Source organism: Arachis hypogaea, chromosome 4 (genome assembly GCF_003086295.3).
Source record: "Arachis hypogaea cultivar Tifrunner chromosome 4, arahy.Tifrunner.gnm2.J5K5, whole genome shotgun sequence".
Classification (NCBI taxonomy): Eukaryota; Viridiplantae; Streptophyta; class Magnoliopsida; order Fabales; family Fabaceae; genus Arachis; species Arachis hypogaea.
The window spans coordinates 11,407,151-11,433,646 of record NC_092039.1 but is presented as its reverse complement, the minus strand read 5'-3'; the positions used below and the strand labels follow the sequence as shown (position 1 = coordinate 11,433,646).

At 37.8% G+C, this 26,496-nt stretch overlaps 2 protein-coding genes and 1 long non-coding RNA gene across 3 annotated transcripts; all 3 read left to right on the top strand.

Moving 5' to 3' along the window:
- Positions 1–5,044: 5,044 nt before the first annotated feature.
- On the top strand, positions 5,045–6,199 carry LOC140184398 (uncharacterized). The gene is made up of 2 exons (XR_011880927.1): positions 5,045–5,532; positions 6,022–6,199. It is a non-coding gene; the product is annotated as an uncharacterized lncRNA (long non-coding RNA).
- A 472-nt stretch (positions 6,200–6,671) lies between these two features.
- On the top strand, positions 6,672–17,693 carry LOC112794647 (uncharacterized). Its single transcript, XM_072235064.1, has 3 exons — positions 6,672–14,970; positions 15,054–16,052; positions 16,131–17,693. The coding sequence occupies exons 1-3, from the start codon at positions 14,355–14,357 to the stop codon at positions 16,949–16,951; spliced, it is 2,436 nt and encodes an 811-aa protein (XP_072091165.1). The 5' UTR covers positions 6,672–14,354; the 3' UTR covers positions 16,952–17,693.
- A 4,316-nt stretch (positions 17,694–22,009) lies between these two features.
- Positions 22,010–24,249, top strand: LOC112794645 (uncharacterized). Its single transcript, XM_025836635.1, has 4 exons — positions 22,010–22,268; positions 22,352–22,419; positions 22,492–23,350; positions 23,429–24,249. The coding sequence occupies exons 1-4, from the start codon at positions 22,010–22,012 to the stop codon at positions 24,247–24,249; spliced, it is 2,007 nt and encodes a 668-aa protein (XP_025692420.1).
- Positions 24,250–26,496: the final 2,247 nt, after the last annotated feature.

Here is a 26,496-nt window from a genome sequence, read left to right as displayed (position 1 = left end):
GTTCAACATAAGGTCTCCATGTCGTAATACGAGTTAGTCTCACTCTCACTATCACTCTCACTATCACTGTCACTATCACTATTCATGCCGACTACGCTTTTCCTATAATGAATCCATCTCGTATAACCATTAACAAATACAAAGGCAATCAAATGGATATAAATTGTTTGTCTTTATTAGTGCCACAAGAAATTATAATACTTGCACAAGGGCATACAATTTTCTCTCCTTGCGAATTTTTGATAGAGTAAGAATCAAACTCTAAGAAGTCATTGACACTATTATTAAACTCAGATTTATCTCTCGGTAAACTCATCCGATCTTTCTCTAAGTTTTGAAAAAACCTAATTATTCATATATTGTTTCTACTATTTAACTAAGCATGTAAATAATATTGTTCATACACATTCAGTATATAAATTCATCAAATGACATACAATAATATTATTATTAAAATTAAGAAAGAATTACATTAGTTATCTAAAAGTAAACTAGATATAAAAACACTATCAATATGAAAAAAACTGCACAAAGGTACATAATATACGTATGAAAGCAAATCTGTATAAGCAAGATAAAAAAACTTATGGGTCATGTCTTAACAAATTATAATATTTAAGTTCTAGAGTGTTCACCAATGTTACCAATGTTCCACAAACTCCTTTGAAGCAAACTCTCTCTATAATGGAATAAAGAATAAAGTTTATATTATTCTCTATGAACTATTTAACTCAATCAAAGTGGCTAACAGAACAAACAAATAAAAAGCAATAATCGATTCTCTATGAACTAGTTAACCCAACGAATTACATAAATTAATCATTTTGTAATTTATATTGAAAATGAAGAAATCAAAGGGAAAAAAAATACAAGAATCAGCGTGGAAAATAAAAAATTGCTGAATCAATAACAACCAGCGTCGAGAAGCGCACTTCAGTGGAGAAGCCATGGAGAACCTAAAATTCAATAGAAAATCAATCAAGCCACTCCAAATAAATTGAAATTCTAGACCCAAAAATCATAATAGCATGCTTAATTACCTACAAACTAAGATACATACTAATAAGAGAATCTTAATTTTAATCTAAATTAACCTAATCAGAAAAAACTAGTTTCACTAAATAAAATTACTAAGTAAAAATTAAAATCTAACTAAACTGTAATGAATTAAAAAGAGAAGATCAAAATGAGATTTTGCATAAACCTAAAAACTGAAGATCAGAGAAATAAGAATGCAGGAGAAAGGAGGTTGTAGCTACGCTATAGTGTCTCCAAAATAATAGAACGGTGGAGGGGTGATTGCCGGAATGCATTAGAGCTGGCCAGAGAAACAGGGGTTGCTACAGTTCTGCAGTATGAGAGAGGGCGAGCTAGAGAAAGAGAGGTTGGGTGAGAGATAGAAGGAAAGGGGAGGAAGAGGAAGCGATACAAGGAAAATGGCTTCGATGGTCTCTGGTTCACGAAGAGGATGAGGCAAGAAAAGAGAAGAAGAGGAAGAAGGAGCAAAGAAGGGAGAGAGGGGTTGCTTGCCAGTGGTGGTTGGGAGAAGGTGGAGGAGAAAATAGGTGGTCCACGGTGGTGGTTCCTCGCAAAACAAAGAGTGCACCACACAGTGGAGAAGCACACCACACCATGGAGGAACGCACCGTGCAGTGGAGAAGAGTCGTCAACTGTCATCGTTAGCTTCAAGTGTTTTAGCCTTTCTAGAGTTTAAAGGTATAGGATACACTATAGAAAATTATCAGAATAACAACCGATTTAGCAACCGATTTAGTAATGGTCTCATATGGGGAATGTACTACTCTAATAAATTGGTCACTATTCTAAAACTTTTTTGTAGTGATAGGAATTTCAATGGATAGTTTTGGTGAACTGATGACCGAAACCCTTTTACAAGTTTTTTTTGGTTCTTTTTCTATTTTATTTGGAGGAAAAAAATAAAATAGGCATGGGAATATGATTAAAAGTTTCTCTCTAAATTTTTTAACTATGAATAATTTTACGCAATTTTTTATAAACGTTATGTATTATTTTGTTAAATTTTTTTAATAACTCTTATAAAATATTATATTTTTATTTAAATATATTGTCTTAAATTTTTTATATTGCAATATTTTGTAAATATAGTTTTAGATATTCGAAAACAGCTATTTTTATGGGTTGTAAAAAAAAATTTTATCTTTGCCCTATTTAAAGATAACATAACTGGCCAAAAGTAATCTTTGTCTATTTAAAGCAACTTTTATCAAATCCTTTTTCGAACAAGAGTTACCTTAAACCAAAAATATTATAGTGGCATTGTAGCAAATACATAATAAAATTCAATTTCATATATACTATTGTATATTGTTCTACTCCAAACTTGTGTTACACGCATTGAAGTAACATATATAGTAGTTCAAATAGATTCGACTTCTCTAAAGTTGTATTGTTACCTTAGAAAAAAAAGTATATCATTAATCACCATTAATTTAAGATAGCGGAACTTACAGATAATAAATGTTACAAATTCAAAGGTGATTAAAACATCACTTTACCAACCAACTTGGGTTGGTCGAGTGGTCAGCTCACTCGTTCGCTTAAGCAAGTGTCGGGGGTTCGAATTCCGCCTTGTGTATGCAGTAACCCATTGGCCAGTGGCAGACCCTTAAATGGAGCTCAGATCTACAACGAAGTAGTCCTTGACCTGTCGGGTTGGGGATACCATGGGAAACCAAAAAAACATCACTTTACCACTTTACTAATATTATCACTTTAAAAGATCTTTTTTCAGTTCAAATATATTCAGTGCTTGTTTAGGTGTTATTATTTTGATAAAAAAAAGATATTTTTTGTTGAAAAAATATCTTTTTTTTATTTTTTAGCGTGTTTGGTAAATTTCTAATAGTAAAAGTAAAAGTACTAAAAAAAATTAAAAATATCTTTTTTGAGAAGTTACAATTTACCTTTTTTTTAAAAGATATTTTTTTTCTTAAAAAAGACATTTTTTACATAATAAATAAACAAAAAATATTTTTATCTTATTATATCCAAACATAATTAATAAATAAAAAAATCTTTTTACATGAAATATCCAAACATAAAATTACTTTTATTTTTTTAAAAAATCTTTAAAAAAAACAACTAAAAAACAAATCTTTTTCAAAAACAAAACTCATCAAAACAAGCCCACAATATCAGGTTATCTAGTTTTATACCTCTACAAGCCGAATACGTTTAGAAAACAACAGCATTTCTTGGAACCACCGGTATCTACTACACTTTTGAAATGAAATTCAAATTTTGATTTTTTTTAATTCAATTAAACAACTTTAATTCTAAAAGAGCGTACATTTTTAGTCTTTATATTGGGATAAATTAACAAGATCGTATCTAAAATTTAATTTTATTGACAAAAATAATCCAAAAAATAATAGAAAACAAATAAGACTTCAAAAAAATAAAAAATAAAAAACGTGACAACAAAATATGTGACGAAAACAACAAAAATATTATTTTTTAACAAGCAACAAACCAATTTTGTATTTAGCAAAATATTTATATATTTGATTCAAAATTTTGTCCGAACAAATATTTAGATAAGTATTTATTAAAATTGCATGCAAATATCATAGCAAAATTTGATCACAAGACTTCTTTTTTAGTTTTTCACAAAAAAGTTTATTTAGAGTAAAATCACTAAATTTAAAAATAAAAATGTTCGACCATATATTTATCATTCATATCTTTTAAGACTTTTTTGTTGAGGAATATAAACTTTTGCATACTATTTGTGTGGATTATCATTAAAATTAATACTAAACGGAGTATTTTAGTATTTTTAAAATGACTTTCAACTTTCTACTTTTTAATTAATTTAAAGAATATTAATTTTATTATAAAGGCATTTAAGTCTCTTAAATTAATCTTCAATGGGGTATTTTAGTGTAATAATACATTAACCAAACTTATATTTAAACCTTTTATAATCAAACACAAATTTCTAATGTCTAATACAATTAAACAACCCTAATTCTAAAAGAAAACTTTCATCTTTCAAAATTAACTTACATGATATATATATGTTAGTCTTTTTAAAACTAAATTTAGATTTCTATTTTATAATACAAATTAAACGATCTTAATTTTAAAAGGATATTTTATTCTTTATAGAATTAATCTACTTTAAAAGGTATTTTGTCCTTTTATAATAAAAAAATAGTCTTTAGTCTTTTATAATATAATTTTATTTTTGAATACAAAACTTTAATCCTAAAAAGAGCATTTTAATCCTTTTAACTTAATAAAAATGATATATTATTTTTTTTATTCAGTTATGTTTTCTCGTTTACCTGTAAATTTTAACAAGAAAATATATTTTATATATTAAGAAAAAACCGACATAATAATATTTATATAGTTGCCAATGAAGAATATGTTAACTGACATATGCCTCTTACTATACATACACTAGACTACTAGAGGGGATGTATTATTGCATGCTGATGTGGACATAAATAGTGGAATATCTTAATCAAATATGTTTTAACTAACATGTTATATATCTTAATCCAATCAAATATGGTTGCCGCCATCATAGTAAATTCATCTACTAAACTCATCTAATATGTCAATTAATTAAGACCAGCAGACTCATATATGGTGGTAGACTCCACTCTCATCCACCAAACTCCTCACACACCCAGTCCAACTACAATTACTACATCATGTTTAATTTTAATAATGAAATTTATGTAAGAATGATAACATCACTTATAAATATACAATAAGTATAGTTAATTATAATAAAACACGAACATTTTGGTTCGAAGATATGATGATACTAATGAGATCATTACGCATTACCAGAATCATTAATTTTAACGACAAACTTTTAACGATAATAATATAATGACCACTATTTTCTTAATTTAAGTTATATTTTATTGCCATTATATATTTGTCACTAATAATATAATAATTATAATAACAATTATTATTATTATCAATAAAAATATAAAAAAAATATTTATTCTTAGTAAAAAATTTTAGTAGCCATAACACCTTTATTAGTATTATTTTTATTAAAATATTTTTTTATAAGAGTTGGCCAATTAAAAAATAGAGGAAAAATGCCACTAAAACATATGAAAAGTCACCAAAAATTAGAAAAGAAAATGAGATAGAGATAGAGAGAGTGAGTGCGAGAAATATATAGAGATTCAGAGGAAAGGGAGAGCTTATTGCTGAAATCCTAAGCTCAATATCTTCGTCGTCACTGTCTTAGGTCATTTCTTTTTTGCTGTTGCCATAAAACTTTCAGGATCAAGCAAAGGCACCTCTGCCAATGCATTCCAAATCAAGTAGCAACGCTCAAGCCTTTGAGACTAAAAGAAAGTGCATTTATTTTCTGACAACACATTTTCTCCAAGAACGGCATCGTTGTTGCATTCGCTTTCTCTTCGCAAACGATTGTTGCTACTTCTCTATTTCTTCTTAGTGGCCAAATTCATTGCTCAGCTTGCTCTTCATCGTTTCCATTTAAATTTTGAAGTAGGTAACAATCGTTACTTCTCCTTCTCGACCTTTTTTTCTTTTTATTTGTACTGGTAATTGTAACTAATTCATAATTTATTGCTTACTGTAATAGTTGCAATTAACTGCATTTTGTTTGTAATTTACATATTGTCAATTCCTATAATTCTATTTGTAATTGTTGAATTTTTTTTTTGCTCAATTAATTATTTAGTTTGAATATTCAATCTTTTCTGCCAAAAATATAGTAAATTATATGTTGTCATGTACTAATAATATTCATTTCTTCAAATTCATATTCTCTTGCTGCAATTTTGTGTTTGGCTGATTCAATCGTTGGTTCTAATTCTAGGTTTGTGAATAAAAAAGAATGCCTTGATGCCTCTAACCCCTACTTTTGCAATGTACTTATTATGCTGTTGTTGATATGTAGCATTTTTTTTTTCAATTACTTCTAGTTGTCAGTCCTCTTTTGATACTTAAATTTCTCTTTTAAATGATGTGTAGTTTGAGTTCCACTAATGTTCAAACTCAGTTGTTGAAGCATTTAATAATGCAAAGGCAGTAAAAAATTCTAGTTCTAGGTAAGGACTTTCTAGTTTTTACTCTTGATTCTATTATTACATATTAGCAACTAGCAATTATAATTAATAAAGTTTACCGTGTTCTATTTTATTTTTACTCATTATTAACGATAGGTCCTCGTCTAGGTTATTAATTATGTCATATTCTCTCTTTCAATTAATTAACAATGAGAATGAATTAGTATTATTCTAATGATTATGTATATGTTTGTTTTTTGCAATGTAGGGATAGCAGTGGTGTTTGTAATGACATTAAGATATGCATTTTTAGTACTAATCATAATCATCATAATATGAAATATTCATTTATTTTTATCATTAGCTATGTACTAATTATTGATGTAGCATAGACTTATAGTATTTATGTTATATAAATTTATATTATGCTTTATTATTTTTCAAAAAAAATTGTAAATAAATATTTTGAATTTAATAAAATATTTTATTTTGTAATAATTAATTTTAGTATATCTATATTATGTACATAATAATAATTGTTGATAAAAATAATTTTGAAATTTTAAGAAAAGAATAAGTTGCTATTTCTAAAAGAGTGAATATAATTAAAAAATGTCTTAAAATTTTAGTGGCAATAGTATTAGCAACTAAAAGTGAATAACATTAAAATTTAGAATTATTTTTAGTGACCGTATAAATTGTTGGTAAAATAGATTTTGGTGGCAATAGTAATGGTCACTAAAAGTGAATAACATTGCAGTCTTAGAATTACTTTTAGTGGTCATATCAATTGCCAAGAAAATGGCCGCTAAAAGTTATATACTTTTTGCGATCATTAAAAAGATTTTTAATGGCAATTATAATTTTAGCGACCCAGTATAAGACGTCTAATGTCTGATTGCCAGTAAATGCATTAGCGGCCATTTTTATTGTAGCTAAAAGCAAAATAAATAGCCGTTAAAAGTGATATTTCTAGTAGTGATGTCACACCCAACTACCTTTTTTCGAATTGAAATAGCTATATAATTGTTGGAAAAAACTAAGATTCAGACAAGAACTTATCTATCAGTAAAGTACTCAAAATATATTTTTTTTACAACTTGTGCAATTAAATAAGCAACATCAAAAATACTCTAAGTAACAAATACAATGACAGAAATTAAAATATCAAAGACCATAATTTTTGTCATAGAAAATTTTTTAAAAGAGGGACAAAAATACCTATGGGACCTAGTTCAGTAAAATTTTTCACTATCAGAATAATGAGTACACAATCAATCTTTCTAGTAACACTAAAGAATCTCAACAATCAACACAAAACTCCAATAACTTTGCTGACTCAACCTAACTAATTAACTTGAGCTGACTCAACCTTTTCTAAAATTTTTAGAGAGTTCTTATCAGGCACAACACCTTCACTTGGCTTTTTCTCATTATCCTTACTTAGATTCTCCCTCAAACTCAAGGTGGAAAGAGTTTGTACTTTGAGTTTGTCCTTAAAAAATAGAAATACTTCTGAAGGGATATGTTTCGTTAAAATATCTGCAACTTGAACTTTTCCAAGAATATGACTTACATTAACAACCTTAGCAGTTACCAAATCTTGAACAAAATGCATATTGAGTTCAAAATGCTTTGATTTAGAATACAAAATGGGATTAGCAGCCAAGAGCACATCACTCAACGGACTGAAAGTTATGCAAAAACAAAATTTGGGAGAGAATGAGGGTTTGTATTCTTGATTTTCACCTTCTTCTCAACGTGCTTCTTAGGGAATGAAGGGGAAGAGTAACTGTGATAAGGTTTTATATGTTGGGCTTTGGACCCAATATGGATCCGGTTTAGCCAATTTGGCCCAACTTTGCACCAAAATCTTTAAAATTAGAGTTTTTAAGATTTTTACTCCTTCTAATTATAAAATTTAATTTCCTAATTCCTTTGGCTCATAATTAATTTATTGATTCATTATTTATTAACTTATGGGATTTTACGCTTGGCATTTTAGACAACTTCTAACTTGTTGGAGGGAATCTCTTATGATAGTGGGACAGAAGTATCCGGCTCGGATGATCTTTTGAGCTAGGGTATTCCCCCCAACATGATGGCCATAGCATCCTTCGTGAATTCATAAAATATGTAGTCTGTGTCACCGGGTTCTATACATTCGAGGAGGGGTTGTGATAGTCCTCGTTTGTGTAGTTGTTTAGCTATTGTGGTGTATTTGGGGGCTTCTCGCTTTACACACTTCGCTTCCTTCGGATCCTCGGGTAGGCATCCGTCGGTGAGGTATCAAAGGATTGGAAAGGTCTAAGAGTGTCAGTCTGATACGGCAAGGTTTGTCGTGGTCCTGACCGATGGTGTTCTGATGACTTCGTGGATGAATAATCTGTTCGCTAGGACTGACTTGGTACTTGCAAGTTTGGAAAGGAGGTCCGCTCTTGCATTCTATTTTCTAGGAATATGCCAAATGGTTACCTCGTGGAACTCCGAAGTTAACTCCTTAACTTTGGATAAGTATTATTGTAATAAGGGGTCCCGTGTTTGGTAGTCCCCATTTTTTTTGGGAGATGACTACCTAGAGTCACTGCAGACTTTTTAGCATTTTCGTGCCGACCTCTTTAGCCAGTGTCAATTCGGCTAAAAGGACTTCATATTTGGCCTGGTTATTTGAGATTGGAAACTTGTATCGAATGGATTGTTCGATTGCGATCCCGTACTCATTTTCCAGTATTGTTCCTGTCCCCCCCCCCGAGTTGGTGTTTGACGAGCTGTCAACGTGGAGCTTCCATATTTCCGTGGGTTCTCTCCCCAGGATCATTTTGGCTATGAAGTATGCCATATCCTGGGCATTTATCGCGTTCTTGGGTTCCAACCTGATCTCGTATTGCGATAGCTCAATAGACTAGGTGAGCATCCGTCCTGCAAGGTCTTGTTTCTGTAGTACTTGCCTCACCATCTAATCAGTTCGGATCATGATAGGGTGGCCTTGGAAGTACTGTCGAAGACATCGGGATGCCATGAGTAGTGCAAAGGCGAGTTTCTCGAGTTTGGAGTATCGTGTCTCAACATTTTGGAAGACTTTACTTATGAAGTATACAAGGCTCTGTGTCCTTTGCTCGTCTTCTCGGATGAGTGTTGCAGCTAGCACTTCGTCTATTATGGCTAGGTAAAGGTAACATGTTTCTCCCCTTCTTGGTGTTGAGAGTATGGAGACTCCGCTAGTACTCTTTTGAAGGGCTGGAAGGCTTCTTTGCATTTGGGTCCCATTTGGAGCTTATGCCCTTTTTCATGAGGACGGCAAGTCATCCCGTTAGTCTTTGGACATCTTTGAGGTTTGTGGGGTTTTTCATCTCGAGGATAGCCTTACGCTTGTCTGGGTTTACCTCAACTTCTCATTGTGTACTCATGAAGTCCAGAAACTTCCGGGCCTCTATCCCGAAGGCGCACTTAGTTGGATTGAGATGCATTTGGTATTTCCTTAGAGTACCTAGTATAAGCTTTAGGTCATCAATGAGTTCCTCGCCGACTTGTGTTTTGGCTAACATGTCATCAATGTAGACCTCCAGGTTGGTTCCCGAGAGATCTTTAAAAATCTTAGTGACGAGCTGTTGGTAGGTGGCCCCGACGGTTTTCAATCCAAAGGGCGTGACTGTATAGCAGTATGTTTCTCAGGGGTTATGAATGCTGTTTTCTCCTCGTTGGGTTGGTGCATTAATATCTGATTGTACCCAGAGTATGCATCCATGAAGCTAAGATATTGGTGTCTCAAGGCAGCATCTACTAGTCTGTCAATGTTTGGCAGAAGGAAGGCATCCTTTGGACAAGATTTGTTCAAGTCTGTGTAGTCAACGCACATTCGCTATTTGTCGTTTGCTTTTTTGAATAGGATGATGTTGGCCAGCCAGGTCGTATAGGAGAGTTCTTGGATGAAGCCTACTTCGAGTAGGATCTTTACTTGCTTTCTGATATCGGCTGCTCAATCTGCAGACATCTATCTTTCTTCTTCTTTGTGCTACTGGCTTGGCCTTGGGGTTTATGGCTAGCCAATGGGACATTAATTCTAGGTCTATCCATGGCCAATAGGTCTCTGTTTTGCCTTAGGCTGAAGGGTAAGCTTTTATTGAAGAATGTGAATTCCTCCTTGGTCTGTCTTATTTGTAACTTTTCCATGTCTCCTTCCAGTTCCGATCTTGGATGGTCGTCTTGTCGTGCATTGAGGTCGGGTAGGAAGATCCCTACCGCATCTCGGGATTGTTTCTGAAGAGCTAGACTTGTGTTGTCACATTCTGCTGTGGCTTCATGGTCACCGTGTATGGTGCCAATGGTGCCGTTGTCAGCTTGAAACTTCATGATGAGGAACTTGGTGAATATGACGGCAGACAAGTCGTTAATCATTTTCCTCTCTAGGATGATGTAGGTGGTAGAATCTTTGAGGACCACGTATTCAGAGAGTATGGTTTTTCTCTGGCTTCCAGTTCCAATGGTTACTCTAACACCATGGAACCGTTCGGTTTGAAGAAGTTATCCCCGAATCCAATCAACCCGTTGTGATGGCTTTGCAGATTTTCATTTCAGAGGCCTAGCTTATAAAAGGCTCCTTTGAAGAGGATGTTAGAATTAGCCCAGTGTCGACCAATATTCTTTTCACTAGTCCGCTCCCGACCTTTTCTGAGATGACGAAGGGAGCGTCTTCCGCCGAGGTGCTGTGCTGGCAATCATCGAGGGAGAACGTAATTGCTGCTGGAAAGGAAGAGGTTGATGCTTGGATTTTTACGACTAAGACTCTCAGATCCTTTTTTAATTCTGATATTGACTTTTTCAGCGCGTCTTTTTTCATGATTACGTTTACTATTGTGGTGGGGTCGGCTTTCAGACTTTCTTGGGGTTCCTGTCCTATCGTCCTGGGGTTGCGTACTTCCCATTTTGGTGATCTTTCTCTTTCAGTTTTTCTGAGTTCTCGGATGATTTTGGTGAACTCGGGGAGTTTGCCATCTCGGATGGCTTGTTCCAGAGCGTCCTTTCGATCGAAGCAATCTTGGGTCTTGTGTTTGTATCCTCAATGGTAATCGTCGTATAGACTCTTGCTGCCGCCAATTCGTTTCTTTAGTTGTCGTTCCTTTGGGAGGATTTCTCGCTCCGCTATCTGGTGATAGATCTTCGTGATTAGGATTGACAGAGGTGTGTAGTTTGTGAACTTTCCTACCCTAGGTAGCCGGTTGGTAGGGGTGGGCTTGAAGTGCTCCTTTAGAGTTTCTTTGAGTGGAGGTTGCTTCGTGGTGCCGTGTTGGCGTGGTGCTGTTTATTGGAAGCCACGAAGTGGCTCACCTCTTCGTCGTTTATGTATTCTCTTGCCATGTTTTGGATCTTATTCATTGTCCACACTGGTTCGTTGTTAGGTGCTTTCGAAAATCTTCATTTATGAGTCCGTTGGTCAGACAAAGGTTGGCCACATAATTTGTGAGCCCGTCGATCGTTAGGCACTCATCGTTGAACCTGTCAAGGTACTTCCTTGTGGGTTCGTCTTGTCGTTAGGTGACTCCCCGTAGGTTGATCGGGTGTTTTGCTTTAGCAACCCTAGTGGTGAATTGTGCCATGAACTTCCTGGTGATATCGTTAAAAACTGTGATTGAGCCATTCGGGAGGGCGTTAAACCATTTGTTGCTGGGCCCGCCAGGGTTTCCAGGAATGCCCTAGACCGGACCGCATCGGTGACTCCTTCCAGGTTCATCCTGGCTACGAAGGTTGTCAGGTGTTCCTGGGGGTCTTTCGTACCGTCATATTTCATATCGATTGGCTTGTCAAAGTTTTTCGGTAGTTTGGTCTTTAGGATTTTCTTGGTGAACAGGGTGGCTCTTATTATGACGTGTTTGTTCGTTGTCCGTTTGGGATCTCGACAGTACCTTCTGTCCTCCTCGTGTCATCGACATTCTAGTTCGTGGGAGGCGCTGTGATTTTTGGCGTTTGCTATGATTCCGGTTAGAGGATTTTTCATTCTGGGTTTCTCGCCATGATCGGCTACGAGGGGTTGCTTGACTCATGTGTTCTGGCTGGTACCACTCTTTGGAAGCGATCCGGCCTTCCAGGGTTTGTACCCTTTCAAACAGTTCATGAATTATCCCTTAGAGATTGATTGGTGGTGCACTGCAATGGTTATTACTTTCTTGTGGGTTGGTAGGGGTATCATTTTGTGTTTTATGCGTCTGATTTGGCAAGTTGGGTTCATGGTGATGACTCGAGGATAGCTCCTCGAATTCCTCTGTCATGCCATTAAGGCTTGGTTGATCCCACAGACAGTGTCAATGTACGAGATATTTCTCGTATGGGTTGTGAGAGGGATCGGGGACTAGCCGGTCTTGATGGTGACGGGTCAAACTTCTGGAGCGGCAAAAAGTGGTACCTGCAAAGACACTCCAACGTTCAAGTCAGAATGAATATGAGAGGTGTATGTGAAGGTTAGGAATAAGTATCATACCTGAGAGAGCCCTTTAATCCCTTTATATAATTTTTTATCATTATCTTATCTTACATTGTTAGCTAATATAAAGAAAGTATTTAAATTTAAATATCAATTAAGTGGTCATCAAGCTTGTTGGGCCAGTTCGAGCCACAGTTATAGCCTGGGCCTGAGTATCCGAGTTGTAGCTGATTCGAAGGGAACCCAAAAACCGGGTCCAAAACACTAGCTATCGGATTTTAACTCCCTATTTTAACTATTGCAGTTTCTTGAAACTACATCAAACCTCACCTTTTGTACTTTTTTTTATTAATTTATATTTTATTATAAAATATCTATCTAATGATAAATATTTTATTATAAAATATCTATCAAACTCTGTTTATATTTTATATTTTATCAATTATGTTAATGTTTAATTTAATTTGGTCAAGCAAGACTAATACCACTACTACTCCATTGTCATCCACCAAACTCCTCACACACACAGTCAAACTAACATGTTCAATTTCAATAACGAAATTTATATAAAAAATGATAACATCACTTATAAATATACAATAAGTACTAGTTAATTAATAAAATAACACACACATTTTTGCTTCGAAGAGATTTCAGCATGACATGGATAAATGGTACTAACGAAGCACGTGATGCCCAAACTGCCTACTGCATCTGTTCAAATAGGATAGCCGTCACATATATAAAATCTTATGTTCCCCTAATAACAATTCTGAGATAGCGTGCCAAAAATTGATACAGTATGATACAATAAAAAAATTAAAGGAAATTAAAGGAAAATTTTTACAAACAAATAAAAAATAAAACATATATTAAATAAGAACAATAATATTTAGAAGAATATAAAAAACAGCTCAAATAATCTAAAGTTATCTATTTAGTATTTATTAATTATTATTAAAATAATTATATAATTTTAGATGAAATAAATATATAATTATAGATGTTATATATATATATAATGTTATATAAAATAATTTTAAATATTATTTTTTTAATATTACTGCAATAACAAATGTTAGATTTATATTAGATCTTTTTATCAGTTTAAATTAAAAAGAAAAATAATATCATAAAAAATATTATATTCTGACAAGAAAAAGAAAATAGATACGTAAATCACCAGAGAAATATACGATGCCAATAATCTGAGCCGCCATCCACATATAATAATGACAATATCTTGAATTATACTAAAAGTACACAAATATATATGTACCATGATACATGCACAATCAATCATAGTCAAAGTAAACAATAAAACAACGAAGAAGTCAGAATACATCTGCTGACGGTTTGAATCCATGAACATTATTACGAGTTTACTATACTTTGAGTTGTGGCTGATTTTTTTGCTTATGGAAAGAAGCCATGTGTATCACCATGAAATGGAAGGAATGCAAAGTATTACACTGCTATGGGTCAGAGCAAAACGTAACTTACGTTTTGTGTTTATTTATTTTTTTTTGAATTTTAAAATATACCAAACGTAGCTTACGTTTTGGTTTTGTTTTTTTTTTTTAATAGTAAACGCAAGTTGCGTTTTACTATGTCAGAAAAAGGAAAAATTTTTTGAAGCCCACAAAACGTAAGTTGCGTTTTGTTAGGGTCAGAAATTTTTTTTTGGAAGTCCCAAAACGCAGGTTGCGTTTTGTACACAAAATAATATTTAAATCCACAAGTTTGCCTACAAATATGAAGTCCGGTAATGTTCATTTTCATCTTCACTTCTCCTCTTGTTTTTTCTTGCATAAAGTCTTTAGAGAGGTGTTTTTTTGGCAGATAACTGTGTCAAAAAAATATAGTTAGTTAAGGCTGAAGTTATGGAAGGTGTTGCAAACTTGCGAGTATATTATAACGGTGAGGTTGTAACAAACACACATGAAGGAGTCACTTTTGTTTGTGAATGTCCGTTGTCATTTGCCATTCCATGTACCATGGGTTTTGTCGAGTTGCAAAATGGTCTTTGTAATAACATTCAAAGCCACATTTTGAAAAGGGTGAGCAATCTTTTATACAGAAGTCCTGTGCAAGTATTTGGTGGGTTAATACAGTTTCAAATAATGCCCATCACTGACGATGCCAGTATGCAGCAGATGTTGTATATTTATCAACAAACCCGATCTCACGTGCCGATGATAGAGCTGTACGTTGAGTTTGAACAGCAGCCGGGGACGAGTATGGTCGACGACGAGATCAATGTTAATGAGCTCGGGGATATAGATTGGGAAGAAGATAACAATGACAGTGAAGACGAATTCGAAGCTAACTATGAAGTCGATGACGAAAACGATGACGGAGACTTGGCAGGCAATCCGGCGGTGCAAGATGAAGCAAATGCAATTGTAAGCCAGCACCCGTTTGGTGTTCCGTCTTTTATGCGGACTCTAGATCTCGAAGCCATGCATGCTCCGGAATTTCCTGAGTATGCGAATACAGGTATGTCATAATTATTAACTGAAGTTTTCTATAGTGCTTATTTTATTTGCCTTGTCTGACTGATGGCGGTGCGCATGTCGTAGGTGAAGGCAATGTTGCGGCGGAAGATGGCGAGTTTAGTGTCGGAATGGAATTTGGTTCGAGAGAGTCGGTGATATCTGCAATCAAAAGCTACACCATCTCTAGAGGAGTTGATTACACTGTGTATGAGTCTGAGCCGCAGACATTCTATGCGAAATGCAAGGGGTATGGTGCAGGGTGTGACTGGCTTATCCGAGCTAGCTTGATTCGAAAAAAAGCTTGTTGGGAGATCAGGAGATACAATGGCAAGCACACGTGCACTATGGGCACGATTTCACAAGATCATGCAAAGTTGGACTCAGACACAATTGCAGATGCCATTAGGCCATTGGTCGAAGCAGACCCCTCGATAAAGGTGAAGTCTGTTATTGCAGAAGTTCAAGGCAAGTTCAACTATACTGTGAGTTACCGTAAGGCTTGGTTGGCAAAGCAGAAAGCTGTCGCCAAAATTTTCGGCGATTGGGAAGTTTCTTACCAAACTCTGCCAGTATGGTTGAAAGCAATGACAGTGAAGATGCCATGGTCTCGTGTTCAAATTAAAACGCTCCCCGTTTACCGCGAGAGTGAGGAGGTTCAAGGTGTAAGAGTTCTGCACCGTGTTTTTTGGAGCTTCTATCCGTGTATTGTAGCATTCAAACACTGCAAGCCACTGGTGCAGGTTGATGGCACGCACCTGTACGGAAAATATAAAGGAGCACTTCTCGTAGCGGTTGCACAAGATGGGAATCAAAACATTGTGCCTATTGCATTTGCGATTGTCGAGGGCGAGACAGCAGACGCGTGGGAGTTTTTTCTAACCAATTTGCGGAGATATGTTGTTACTATTGATGGTGTGGGTATTATTTCTGACCGCCATACCTCCATCGACGCTGCAATAGCTCGCAGTAACGGTGCATGGTCACCACCAAGGGCGTGGCACATGTATTGCATCAGGCACATCGGATCCAACTTCTTAAGGAGGTTCAAGGCTCCATATTTGCACAAACTTGTGGTGAATACAGGTATTTCAAATTGCTGTTATGGTTCTATTCATAGTAAATTTGTGGCATCTGCTTATGATTAAATGGTTTGTTCAACAGGCTATTCTAGGACGGAGCAGGAGTACAACAAAAACTACCAAAGGCTTAAAGAGCGGGGTGAGGCATATACTCAATGGTGCGATGAGATCGGTGTTGAGAGATGGGTGTTGGCATTCGATGGTGGTCATCGTTGGGGACATATGACAACAAACTTGGTAGAGTGCATAAATTCTGTCCTGAAGGGTGCACGCAACCTTCCCGTAACTGCCCTTGTCCGGTCAACTTTTTATCGGCTGAATGAGTTGTTCACTCGGAAGAGTACCGAGGCTCATGAGCGTCGCCGCAACGGATTCACGTATTCAGAATTTGCAACGAAGAGAGTTGAGGAAAGCTTTCGACGTGCAGGAAACGTTGTGGTCAACCGGTTTGATAGGCGCAATGAGATGTTTGAGGTTCGCGAAATGCAAGATGGTACCATTTACACGGTCAACCTTGCGCAACGACACTGCGACTGTGGCCATTTCCAGGTCGAACGACTTCCATGTCGCCACGTGCTTGCATGTTGCGCCAATCAGCGTCTCGACTGGCAAGTGTACGTAAACGATGTGTACAAGATGTCTGAAATTTGCAAGGTTTACAGAGGCGAGTTTGTTCCGATGGGTGACCCATCTACATGGGATAAATACGAAGGAGCGAAGGTGATCTCCAACTGGACATTGAGGCGCACGACGAAAGGTAGACCAAAGTCCACCCGCTACTTGAATGAGATGGATTCACGTGAGATGCGTGGTCCTCGCCGGTGCACTATATGTGGACGCGAGGGACATAGCCGCAGCCGATGTCCTCAGCGCGCAGGTCCAAGCTCCGCTGGAGGTCATTAGTGGTTAAACTTTTCATTGTAACTTTGTTATCACCTACTGCACGATTATATGTAACTTTTTATGTAATATCGTCATGTATTTTAACCTAGTTAACAATTTATAATAAATAAAGTTTTTAATCTCGTTATGATAAATAAAGTTTTTAAACTAGTTAACATTTTTTAGAGTTACACGGGTATAAAGCTAAATATGTCATAATAATAATTACTGAACAGAATCATCTAAATATGTCATAATAATAATACTGAATACGAATGCCGAATACAACTATGAATACAACACTGAATCACCCATCAACTACAGTAGACTACTTCCTCGGCGCCTTCTTCGAATACAAGGATGGGGTGTATTTGTCCGGAGGCGCAGTCTGTGTCCGTAAGTTATACGGATGACCCTGAGACACACCGGCGTCCAGCCCACTGCCGACGTCAGGACCACTACCTAAATCTGTCATGCTCACAGCACCAGTGTCATACAAACCGCTGCCACTCATCCCCGGAGCACTCGCTCCACCAAGATCATACCACTGCTCCAAGTCGGACCCCAAGTCTCCTTCGTCCTGCTGCGGGTACTCGTTCAAATCAAACAACTGACCACGTGGTGATACGGACGGACCGATCGGATCTACATGACCCGTCGAGTGATCAAAGTCAAAGTCACTAGCATGACCTGAAGTGGTGCGACGACCAGTAGAATGATGAGATGTAGCAGGCCCTTCCTGCGGTTGCATCGGGCCGAGAAAATCTGTATCTCTCAGGACCTCAGAGAAGCTGATGGTGTCCAATCCACCCAATGGACTAAAGTGACCCTCGGCTGGAATTACCAGATGTGGTATGTCGGGCTCAGGTGCCTGAGGCGGCTGTGATTCCGGTATATATGATGCCTGCTGCTGATATGTCGGCCACTGCTGGGCATATGCTGGATCCTGAAACTGCGGGACATATGCCGGGTCCTGAAACTGCTGAACATATGCAGGGTCCTGAAACTGCTGGGCATATGCCGGGTCCTGAAACTGCGGGACATATGCCGGGTCCTGAAACTGCTGAACATATGCAGGGTCCTAAAACTGCTGGGCATATGCCGGGTCCAGAAACTACTGGGCATATGCCGGCATCTGAACCTGGTGCTCATGCGCTGGGACCTGATAGTGGTGCTCATATGCCGGCACCTAATTAACAAGCAAATACAAGTAATACTAATTACTGATAACTATTTATAAACCTAATAACCATAATACTAGGAATTAAAAACAATACCTGTTCCTGTTGCTCATGAGGCGGGACTCCCTGGTGAGGGCCAGCTGGTTCTTCCTGTTGCTGCTGCGGTTCATCGGCGCCTATCTCTCCGCCTGGAACTCTATCTGACAGCCGAAGGTGAATCCCATACTGCTGTGTGTATCAGTCGTAGTACACTGGGAGAGGATGGAAGTCAATAATCTCCTCGCCTTGCTGCAATATGTTATAGCGGTCAAATGTCCACCTGTTAACCCATTGACTGTAAATCTGTTCCCAGTCATGGTTCTGATGTCCTGTCAGCCGCTTGCAGTGATCACGACCAAGGTTGAACGCGGGGCCTGGTGGTAGCTGTTGCATCCCGAACTGTCGTCTGACCCGATCTGTCGCGTGCCATTCTATGCACTCGAATGACACTAAAGGCGACTGAGTGGAGCACATGAACATATGGGGTTCGAGGCCATCCGGAATCCCAACTCCCATATATGGCCGCCATATAAACTGCATAATAGTTACCAAGAGGTCGATTAGAAAAACTGTTGTTCTGAATAAAAACATTGGACATTAATGGTACAACTTACGTCGTCAAGTCCCATGTCGTCGAGACCTCGCCTAAAATGCGTAGTGGGCCGCCGTATATATCTCGTATATCGGCGCCAATGACTCCACCTAACGAAAACATAATAACATTATTAATAAGAAGAACAAAATAATAATAATAATAATAATAATAATAATAATAATAATAATAATAATAATAATAATAATAATAATAATAATAATAATAATAACAATATGAATAAGCTTAATAATAATAATAACAATAACAACGCCGCTAAAAGCCAATACCGTCGCGCTAGTGGAACACCAATATTGCCGAGTTGATCGCGGGGTATAGGTGCCAGGAACGGCATACGCTCCCACGCCCAAACAAAAAGCAGTATCAGTGGGCCATCCATTTTCTTGCAGGTGTATCGTGAGGCACGACACAACGATCTGTATAGGTGTGCCAGACTGGCTGCTCCCCAACTATACCCTGAAATCCGGTGGAAATCCCTAAGAAGCGGTAGAAACTTCGAGTTCAGTGAAACGGTCGACTTATCCGGAAACACAACTGTACCGAGCATGCAGAAAATGTGCGCTCGGACGTACCGCTCGAGAGACTCTTGAGTATCACACGGCTCGGTGTCTCTGCACCGCCGGACCCAAGCAATATTAACCTTTCCCAACACATGATCGTCCGGACCGGGCTCCCGACCAAAACACGCTATGCAGTTCTCCACCAAAAACTGGTGGCTGCTATCTGATCTACCCGTAACAGCATCCCCATTAATCGGGAGACCAAGAATATAGCTCACATCTTCCAGTGTTACCGTCACTTCACCGACCGAAAGATGAAACGTGTGAGTCTCCGGCCTCCAGCGTTCCACCAAAGCACTCAGTAGTGCAGAATGACCTCTCATTTCGCCCACTCGCGAAACATGTTGAAAACCAGTCAATGCCAATGTCGCTGCAGCTACCTCATTCAACGTATCTGGCGGATCCAGTTTTCTGGGCAACAAATTTCTGATAGCCTGCAAAAAAATGATAATTATTAAATTCTAAATAATACCGATTAAAAAATAATAATAATAATAATAAACTGTTAAAAAATCACGAATATTTATCTATTATTTATTAAACAGTATTATTAATTATTAAAAATTAATAATAATTTTTTCTCACTATCATAACTAGTATCATAAAATAATCATAAAAACACTCTAACTATAATAATAGTTATCCAAATATAACAATAATAACCATTTATTATAATAACTATAACCTACGAGGCTTGTTATTATTAACATACAGTATTAATTTTTATTACAAAATATTACTGAAAAAAAAACCATTTATTATAATATCTTTAATAATAATTTTTTTCCAACATAAACATTATTAACAAAACCGTTTACTGTTGATGACAGTATTATTATTATTATTATTACTATCATAAAAAATAATAGTAAATCACTAAAAAATAATAATTTATTACACATTATTCTTATTAAATATTATTAATAAATTATTTTCTAATAATAATAATAATAATAATAATAATAATAATAATAATAATAACAACGTTACTAACAATAAAGACATTAATTTATTAGGATATTATTCCATAACGAGTGTACTCTTAGCGTACTTTTGGTCTATATATCAATAAGAACTTTGTAATCACAAATGAAAAATATGAATAAAAATAATACTTTTCTAAATAATTCTTCGTTTCTTTCCTAAACTCTTTCTACCATCATAATATAATTTGCCTAATAATAATAATAATAATGGTATTAAAAAATTTAAGACGTAACACAAAATATTAATTATAATAATATTATATTAATAACCTCAATACTACTAATTACAACACAAATAAATAAAATTTAAATAAATTTATATATTTATTGTTAAATATTAAAAAAAATTTACTTTCAAAATGGGGATGATCCAAATACTCAATAATATGATCTTCTGGTTTGGTATAGTCACGCACCATTTTTTTTTCCTATACCATACCATGTAGCTCTTCTTCACCGAGCTGATTCACAACTCTTTCACTCTCCCCCAACTATTTCTTTGGTAATGACTTTGCTTCAGTAACTATGCTTCTTCAATCTGCGTTTCTCACTTATAAGGACCCAGCTGAACCCCTCCCAAAACACGTGGCACGCATGCATGTATAGAGCCTGCAAAACGTAACCAGCGTTTTGCTCTGGTTCACTGACAAACGCATTCTGCGTTTTGCTCAGTTCGAAGTTGGTCAAGTTTGGTCCTGTCGGCATGCAGGACACGTTTCAATTTTTTGTTCCATTTCCACGCCAATCGCAGCCTGCGTTTTGCAGGGCCTGCAATTTTCTGTTTCTTGTTCCTGCAAAACGTTACCTGCGTTTTGCAGGTCTCTGATCTTCACAGGTCCACATTTATGGATATCACCCCAGGCTGATTTTTTTGCTTATGGAAAGAAGCCATGTGTATCACCATGAAATGGAAGGAATGCAACGTATTACACTGCTATGGGTCAGAGCAAAACGTAACTTACGTTTTGTGTTTATTTATTTTTTTTTGAATTTTAAAATATACCAAACGTAGCTTACGTTTTGGTTTTGTTTTTTTTTTTTTAATAGTAAACGCAAGTTGCGTTTTACTATGTCAGAAAAAGGAAAAATTTTTTGAAGCCCACAAAACGTAAGTTGCGTTTTGTTAGGGTCAGAAATTTTTTTTTGGAAGTCCCAAAACGCAGGTTGCGTTTTGTACACAAAATAATATTTAAATCCACAAGTTTGCCTACAAATATGAAGTCCGGTGATGTTCATTTTCATCTTCACTTCTCCTCTTGTTTTTTCTTGCATAAAGTCTTTAGAGAGGTGTTTTTTTGGCAGATAACTGTGTCAAAAAAATATAGTTAGTTAAGGCTGAAGTTATGGAAGGTGTTGCAAACTTGCGAGTATATTATAACGGTGAGGTTGTAACAAACACACATGAAGGAGTCACTTTTGTTTGTGAATGTCCGTTGTCATTTGCCATTCCATGTACCATGGGTTTTGTCGAGTTGCAAAATGGTCTTTGTAATAACATTCAAAGCCACATTTTGAAAAGGGTGAGCAATCTTTTATACAGAAGTCCTGTGCAAGTATTTGGTGGGTTAATACAGTTTCAAATAATGCCCATCACTGACGATGCCAGTATGCAGCAGATGTTGTATATTTATCAACAAACCCGATCTCACGTGCCGATGATAGAGCTGTACGTTGAGTTTGAACAGCAGCCGGGGACGAGTATGGTCGACGACGAGATCAATGTTAATGAGCTCGGGGATATAGATTGGGAAGAAGATAACAATGACAGTGAAGACGAATTCGAAGCTAACTATGAAGTCGATGACGAAAACGATGACGGAGACTTGGCAGGCAATCCGGCGGTGCAAGATGAAGCAAATGCAATTGTAAGCCAGCACCCGTTTGGTGTTCCGTCTTTTATGCGGACTCTAGATCTCGAAGCCATGCATGCTCCGGAATTTCCTGAGAATGCGAATACAGGTATGTCATAATTATTAACTGAAGTTTTCTATAGTGCTTATTTTATTTGCCTTGTCTGACTGATGGCGGTGCGCATGTCGTAGGTGAAGGCAATGTTGCGGCGGAAGATGGCGAGTTTAGTGTCGGAATGGAATTTGGTTCGAGAGAGTCGGTGATATCTGCAATCAAAAGCTACACCATCTCTAGAGGAGTTGATTACACTGTGTATGAGTCTGAGCCGCAGACATTCTATGCGAAATGCAAGGGGTATGGTGTAGGGTGTGACTGGCTTATCCGAGCTAGCTTGATTCGAAAAAAAGCTTGTTGGGAGATCAGGAGATACAATGGCAAGCACACGTGCACTATGGGCACGATTTCACAAGATCATGCAAAGTTGGACTCAGACACAATTGCAGATGCCATTAGGCCATTGGTCGAAGCAGACCCCTCGATAAAGGTGAAGTCTGTTATTGCAGAAGTTCAAGGCAAGTTCAACTATACTGTGAGTTACCGTAAGGCTTGGTTGGCAAAGCAGAAAGCTGTCGCCAAAATTTTCGGCGATTGGGAAGTTTCTTACCAAACTCTGCCAGTATGGTTGAAAGCAATGACAGTGAAGATGCCAAGGTCTCGTGTTCAAATTAAAACGCTCCCCGTTTACCGCGAGAGTGAGGAGGTTCAAGGTGTAAGAGTTCTGCACCGTGTTTTTTGGAGCTTCTATCCGTGTATTGTAGCATTCAAACACTGCAAGCCACTGGTGCAGGTTGATGGCACGCACCTGTACGGAAAATATAAAGGAGCACTTCTCGTAGCGGTTGCACAAGATGGGAATCAAAACATTGTGCCTATTGCATTTGCGATTGTCGAGGGTGAGACAGCAGACGCGTGGGAGTTTTTTCTAACCAATTTGCGAAGATATGTTGTTACTATTGATGGTGTGGGTATTATTTCTGACCGCCATACCTCCATCGACGCTGCAATAGCTCGCAGTAACGGTGCATGGTCACCACCAAGGGCGTGGCACATGTATTGCATCAGGCACATCGGATCCAACTTCTTAAGGAGGTTCAAGGCTCCATATTTGCACAAACTTGTGGTGAATACAGGTATTTCAAATTGCTGTTATGGTTCTATTCATAGTAAATTTGTGGCATCTGCTTATGATTAAATGGTTTGTTCAACAGGCTATTCTAGGACGGAGCAGGAGTACAACAAAAACTACCAAAGGCTTAAAGAGCGGGGTGAGGCATATACTCAATGGTACGATGAGATCGGTGTTGAGAGATGGGTGTTGGCATTCGATGGTGGTCATCGTTGGGGACATATGACAACAAACTTGGTAGAGTGCATAAATTCTGTCCTGAAGGGTGCACGCAACCTTCCCGTAACTGCCCTTGTCCGGTCAACTTTTTATCGGCTGAATGAGTTGTTCACTCGGAAGAGTACCGAGGCTCATGAGCGTCGCCGCAACGGATTCACGTATTCAGAATTTGCAACGAAGAGAGTTGAGGAAAGCTTTCGACGTGCAGGAAACGTTGTGGTCAACCGGTTTGATAGGCGCAATGAGATGTTTGAGGTTCGCGAAATGCAAGATGGTACCATTTACACGGTCAACCTTGCGCAACGACACTGCGACTGTGGCCATTTCCAGGTCGAACGACTTCCATGTCGCCACGTGCTTGCATGTTGCGCCAATCAGCGTCTCGACTGGCAAGTGTACGTAAACGATGTGTACAAGATGTCTGAAATTTGCAAGGTTTACAGAGGCGAGTTTGTTCCGATGGGTGACCCATCTACATGGGATAAATACGAAGGAGCGAAGGTGATCTCCAAATGGACATTGAGGCGCACGACGAAAGGTAGACCAAAGTCCACCCGCTACTTGAATGAGATGGATTCACGTGAGATGCGTGGTCCTCGCCGGTGCACTATATGTGGACGCGAGGGACATAGCCGCAGCCGATGTCCTCAGCGCGCAGGTCCAAGCTCCGCTGGAGGTCATTAGTGGTTAAACTTTTCATTGTAACTTTGTTATCACCTACTGCACGATTATATGTAACTTTTTATGTAATATCGTCATGTATTTTAACCTAGTTAACAATTTATAATAAATAAAGTTTTTAATCTCGTTATGATAAATAAAGTTTTTAAACTAGTTAACATTTTTTAGAGTTACACGGGTATAAAGCTAAATATGTCATAATAATAATTACTGAACAGAATCATCTAAATATGTCATAATAATAATACTGAATACGAATGCCGAATACAACTATGAATACAACACTGAATCACCCATCAACTACAGTAGACTACTTCCTCGGCGCCTTCTTCGAATACAAGGATGGGGTGTATTTGTCCGGAGGCGCAGTCTGTGTCCGTAAGTTATACGGATGACCCTGAGACACACCGGCGTCCAGCCCACTGCCGACGTCAGGACCACTACCTAAATCTGTCATGCTCACAGCACCAGTGTCATACAAACCGCTGCCACTCATCCCCGGAGCACTCGCTCCACCAAGATCATACCACTGCTCCAAGTCGGACCCCAAGTCTCCTTCGTCCTGCTGCGGGTACTCGTTCAAATCAAACAACTGACCACGTGGTGATACGGACGGACCGATCGGATCTACATGACCCGTCGAGTGATCAAAGTCAAAGTCACTAGCATGACCTGAAGTGGCGCGACGACCAGTAGAATGATGAGATGTAGCAGGCCCTTCCTGCGGTTGCATCGGGCCGAGAAAATCTGTATCTCTCAGGACCTCAGAGAAGCTGATGGTGTCCAATCCACCCAACGGACTAAAGTGACCCTCGGCTGGAATTACCAGATGTGGTATGTCGGGCTCAGGTGCCTGAGGCGGCTGTGATTCCAGTATATATGATGCCTGCTGCTGATATGTCGGCCACTGCTGGGCATATGCTGGATCCTGAAACTGCGGGACATATGCCGGGTCCTGAAACTGCTGAACATATGCAGGGTCCTGAAACTGCGGGACATATGCCGGGTCCTGAAACTGCTGAACATATGCAGGGTCCTGAAACTGCTGGGCATATGCCGGGTCCTGAAACTGCTGGGCATATGCCGGGTCCAGAAACTGCTGGGCATATGCCGGCATCTGAACCTGGTGCTCATGCGCTGGGACCTGATAGTGGTGCTCATATGCCGGCACCTAATTAACAAGCAAATACAAGTAATACTAATTACTGATAACTATTTATAAACCTAATAACCATAATACTAGGAATTAAAAACAATACCTGTTCCTGTTGCTCATGAGGCGGGACTCCCTGGTGAGGGCCAGCTGGTTCTTCCTGTTGCTGCTGCGGTTCATCGGCGCCTATCTCTCCGCCTGGAACTCTATCTGACAGCCGAAGGTGAATCCCATACTGCTGCGTGTACCAGTCGTAGTACACTGGGAGAGGATGGAAGTCAATAATCTCCTCGCCTTGCTGCAATGTGTTATAGCGGTCAAATGTCCACCTGTTAACCCATTGACTGTAAATCTGTTCCCAGTCATGGTTCTGATGTCCTGTTAGCCGCTTGCAGTGATCACGACCAAGGTTGAACGCGGGGCCTGGTGGTAGCTGTTGCATCCCGAACTGTCGTCTGACCCGATCTGTCGCGTGCCATTCTATGCACTCGAATGACACTAAAGGCGACTGAGTGGAGCACATGAACATATGGGGTTCGAGGCCATCCGGAATCCCAACTCCCATATATGGCCGCCATATAAACTGCATAATAGTTACCAAGAGGTCGATTAGAAAAACTGTTGTTCTGAATAAAAACATTGGACATTAATGGTACAACTTACGTCGTCAAGTCCCATGTCGTCGAGACCTCGCCTAAAATGCGTAGTGGGCCGCCGTATATATCTCGTATATCGGCGCCAATGACTCCACCTAACGAAAACATAATAACATTATTAATAAGAAGAACAAAATAATAATAATAATAATAATAATAATAATAATAATAATAATAATAATAATAATAATAATAATAATAATAATAATAATAATAATAATAATAATAACAATATGAATAAGCTTAATAATAATAATAACAATAACAACGCCGCTAAAAGCCAATACCGTCGCGCTAGTGGAACACCAATATTGCCGAGTTGATCGCGGGGTATAGGTGCCAGGAACGGCATACGCTCCCACGCCCAAACAAAAAGCAGTATCAGTAGGCCATCCATTTCCTTGCAGGTGTATCGTGAGGCACGACACAACGATCTGTATA